Source organism: Perkinsus marinus (assembly GCF_000006405.1).
Source record: "Perkinsus marinus ATCC 50983 genomic scaffold scf_1104296934672, whole genome shotgun sequence".
NCBI lineage: Eukaryota > Perkinsozoa > Perkinsida > Perkinsidae > Perkinsus > Perkinsus marinus.
Window position 1 is genome coordinate 3767 of NW_003214673.1, and position 4544 is coordinate 8310.

General features: G+C 40.4%; 1 protein-coding gene across 1 annotated transcript in view; it reads left to right on the top strand.

Moving 5' to 3' along the window:
• Pmar_PMAR014239 (conserved hypothetical protein) overlaps positions 1–4544 on the top strand; it is a gene marked incomplete at both ends in the record, with an annotated part of 7459 nt that overhangs the window by 377 nt on the left and 2538 nt on the right. The window contains 9 exons of the mRNA XM_002784711.1: positions 216–274; positions 332–417; positions 769–867; positions 1327–1395; positions 2196–2244; positions 2690–2732; positions 3435–3667; positions 3716–3786; positions 4113–4214. Coding sequence (XP_002784757.1) covers positions 216–274; positions 332–417; positions 769–867; positions 1327–1395; positions 2196–2244; positions 2690–2732; positions 3435–3667; positions 3716–3786; positions 4113–4214 — 811 coding nt within the window. The remainder of the gene's footprint in view (positions 1–215; positions 275–331; positions 418–768; positions 868–1326; positions 1396–2195; positions 2245–2689; positions 2733–3434; positions 3668–3715; positions 3787–4112; positions 4215–4544) is intronic.

Genomic DNA, 4544 nt, shown 5'->3' on the forward strand with positions numbered 1-4544 from the left:
CGCGATCATATATTCCAACACTGCCCGGTTCGTTGGAGCTCCACCCGTGATATGAAAAACACTAGTGAACTGCATAGCACCAATACGCGTTTTTCACAGAGTATTACGTCACTTCACGTAAAACGAGTGAAACTCCATTGATTCTTACCATCCGTATTATTCTCGTTCTCTTGTGCTATATGCCGCCTGAATATAACGACTCGCTGCAATCTTAGATCTGCCTCCGAGGAGTCTGGAAATAATGAACGATTGACAACCAGGAGGACTACGAGAAGTAGCTGAGAAATTTTGTTAAGAAATTGCAGTTGATTTTTTTGGTGGCATCTGGTAGGGTTGGCGAAGACAGGAAGCGAGGATAAACATATGGAAACTACTTTGCTCGAGAGCACTATATTGAGGATCGGTTCGCTGCTGCGGGTCAGAGTTTATTCATCTTGAAAACGCCATCACTTTAAACACTATTCGGCGATGTGATCTCGTGTGGCTTCACCAGGAGTTATTTTCTGTGAGAATACACGTGTTGGTGATAGTATGGAAATTATGAGAGAATTTTGGGAGATATCTGTTGATTTTTCGGTATACTCCTAACTGAACTCGCATGATATCAGTGAGGAAACTCCAGAGTCCCGCCGAGAACTGCGAGCTGGGGATTCACTTTTCTCAGCTGAGCTCAGGAGTTTCCTTTTTAGTAAGAATTAGGGTGGGAGTGTTCAGGAACAAGCTCCATCTTGTCATCAACTATGTGCATATTTTCCCGTATCGTGCCAGGTTGGATTCGGGCAAGCGGGCGCGCAGATCATCTGCAACAACATGAGTCAAGACAGTGGCAATTCAAGCGGTTTGAATATGATGTTGCCCGGCCGCCGAGTGAGATTGTTATTAACTCGCCCATTCATTGGTCTCCTTGACGAATTTTGTGAAGTGCGAGAAGAACACGGATAGAAAACGATTATGAAATTTGTGACTTTCGCATAGTGGCAGTTGTCATTCAAGCGGGTTGAATATGATGTTGCCGGGCCGGCCGGTGAGATTAATTACTTGCGCACTCATTGTTCTCCTCAGCAGTGTTTTATGTTAGTGTTAATTTTCAATGTACATACAATGGAGTTTCACTCGTTTTACGTGAAGTAGCGTAAAACTCGGTGAAAAACGAAAATGCAGTAGTCGTGAAATATGTTTTTTCATATCACTAGGGTAGAATTCCAATAGACAAATTTTCCGAAGCGAGAGAAACTTGGGAAATGATGAGGTCGGAAGTCAACTATCCAGGAAATACTATGAGAATGCAGCGCCGTAGAATTCGTTCTTATATAGCGATCTTCGCAGGTGGAAGGGGTCTACGCTTACTGTGACATACGGCAATTCGATGATACGGCGAAGTGCCTTCTCGAGGAAGTAGGAGCCGAATTAGGCGCATTTGATACTATGCAAATGTGAAGAATGTGCGTTTTCTATTCCGGGATTAATGATAGTGAACAACTTGTCGCTATCATAGTCTCGAAAGGTTACTTTTATCACATCACATGTTCATAGCAATGTTTACATTGTTTATGCGATATAGTTTCAGATCGATTCTTATTAATCTCGGAAAATACCACACATTTGCATCATATCAAATTGACACACACTGTATGCTAATTTCAAGCAGGTGATGGTATTCGTAAATAAAATCGCAAGAATAGTTCACAACTGCGCGGACGAATGGCGAGGCGCCGCCAACAAGAATCTCGGCGACAGTTTTTTGCTCACGTGGTTGTTACCACCGATGGAACATTCTGAGGTCGTTGCTGAGGCAAGGCGCGGGTTGGGGCAGTGTTGGAATATATGTTTGGCTCCCTCAGCTGATAATATTATATTGATAGTGAATAGATCATCAATTCGGTTTTATCTGATATTACCAAATATAGTATAATATATTCATAAGGTGGAACAAGAGGTGTTCCTGGGCCGGTCTGCCTGTGGAATTAGTGTTATTGACAAGAGTTTAAGAAAAAGCTGAAAACCACTAAAAGCTCAGCCTCAGCTGAGCTCGTAAGTTTCCTCACTACGTTATGTAAATCCACACATGATTTTGGATAACCATTACTTACCAATATTTCCTTAGAATTTCCTCATTTTTACCAACACATGTAGTTGACCATGTGTATATATTACCATACTGGGTTGGAGACATTCAAAAATGAGCTTTGTGTCAGACCGTCTCTGCTGCAGCTTCTAGAAGAATATCATCAGCGTCGATTCGCCGTAGGTGTTTTTTATTTTTTTTGACGTTGATCCTGTTGTAAAGTCCTGAGCTCGATTTTAGAGCAGGGAATGATATTCCTGTTCTGAAGAGGAATTCATCGGGAGTTCTCCACACAGTTCACTGTGAATTTGCGATGTAAATCATTTACATGTACATTTACATTTGCGATGTAAATCATTTACAGAGAAATACGTCCCTAATGTGATGACATTTACAGTAAATGTCATCACATTAGGAACGTATTTCTCACTGTTATGAAACCCTCGAGTCGATGGAGTTTCACCACCCTCGTGATATGAAAAACACAATCTATTTAACGACTACTGCATATCACCGCGAATATCGCGTTTTTCACAGAGTATTACGCCACTTCACGTAAAACGGGTGGTGAAACTCCATTGTTTTCAAGGCGCACATTTGCACTGTTTGATTATCCTTCCTCAGCACTAACAGCGAACACGCCTAGACCGACTCCCGGCAATGTGAGGTGAGATGCTATCGAGAATTCAGTATAGTGCTTTACATGAATAACAGAGATCAGCGTTTTGGAAGGGAAATATCGGAAAAATTTTCCGGAAAATTTACCTATTTAGTGCGTATTACTTCTCGCAGATGACGTGTGAAAAATTTCACAAGTTTTACGCGTTTTCGTCGGTTCAATGCATTTTTTATGAAGAGACTTTTTTCACCAGTGTTTTTCATACGAATTTAATATTTTCCCGAAAATTCATCTTCATTTTCCCCGTAATATTATGAAAATGTCATATATTCTCAACTACGCCATTGAGTGAATCATCCAATCGTTACCGGTTGCTCTACTCGCTAATGATGCGAGGCGTTGCTAATCTCAGTATGCCAAGAAAAATATCGTTTTTCATATCTCAATTAAATATTTTTGCAAATAAATTCTTCCTGTAATATTACGAAATTTTTCTGTTTGTTCTTTACCACTTCATAGAGGAAATTATTGAATTATTATCGACTCCTTTACTCTGTTTATTCTCTCTGGTGCTGCAAGGCGTTGCCAATCTCAGTATGCCAAGAAAAATATCGTTTTTCATATCACAATTGAATATTTTTCGCAAAAAAATCTTCCTGTAATATTACGAAAATTATTTCTCTGTTCATTACCACTTCATAGAGGAAATTATTGAATTAGTATCGATTGATAAACTCCGGTTGTTTTTAGTATGCCGCGGAAGATATCAGTTGTTCGTCTTAAAGAAATCAACAACGAGAGGGAGAAAGCGAAGAAAGAACTGACGGAAAGAGCTCTGCTGGGCTGCATAAAAATTATCGCTGAGATTCGTCGAGCTGGAGATCTGAAAGCTTATGCTAAACACCCAAAACTGATACCAAAATTTGGTCTATCGTACCAAGTGGACGTCGGCATCGCTTTGCATAGTGGTTGGAGCGTCGAAGGTGATTCGATTTTGTGTGGAAGAAAAAAACTGACGGGAATTTTCACAGGTGCGATTGGAAGCGAAATGAAGATCGACGCAACCTATATCGGGTTTAATGTTAGTGTTGCTCGGTCGTTGGTAAGCAGTGTGGGAAAATATGAAAAAATTTTGTGGAATTTTTTTGGTAAAATCTGGTCGGTTTTTGTATATTTTTATCACCCCAAGCTGTGTGTTTTTATGATGTTGAGATGAAACTGTTTGAGCTCAGCTGAGGAATCTAAACGCGTTTGATCAACTTGTCGCTATCATAGTCTCGAAAGGTTACTTTTATCACCCCACATGTTCATAGCACTGTTCATGCGATATAGTTACAGATCGATTCCTATTAATCTCGGAAAATAACTGCGAATGGCCCTTTATCCTTGATTCACGGCAATTCTCGATGTCACATCATCATTTCTCAGTTGAAAGCCCTACCACTCTACGGTTGCAGTCTACTTCTGACGGAGTCTGTCGTTGAGAATCTCGGCAACAAGACAAGAGACAGATGTCGGCTCATTGATGAGGTAAGCCCGAGAGGGAGCGTGTAGTGAAATTAATTAGAACTCGAGTATACTTAGTGTGGATAGAAGTAATAAACTTTATGAAAACAGCTTACATAGCAAATCTCGTGTAGACGTGCTCTAGCGTCAGCTACAGTACCAGTCGTCTAGGGAGGAGGAATAGGCGTGCAAGCGTAAATTTTTTAAAAATGAGAGTTTCAAGTTAATTTTTTCTTCTAAATGGCCCTGATATATATATCTACAATGTACTTGCAATGGATCCATCTGTAGATTAGAATAGGAGACATGTATTTGTGACACGGGGACAATCGCTATACCGTAAATTGGGTGGTG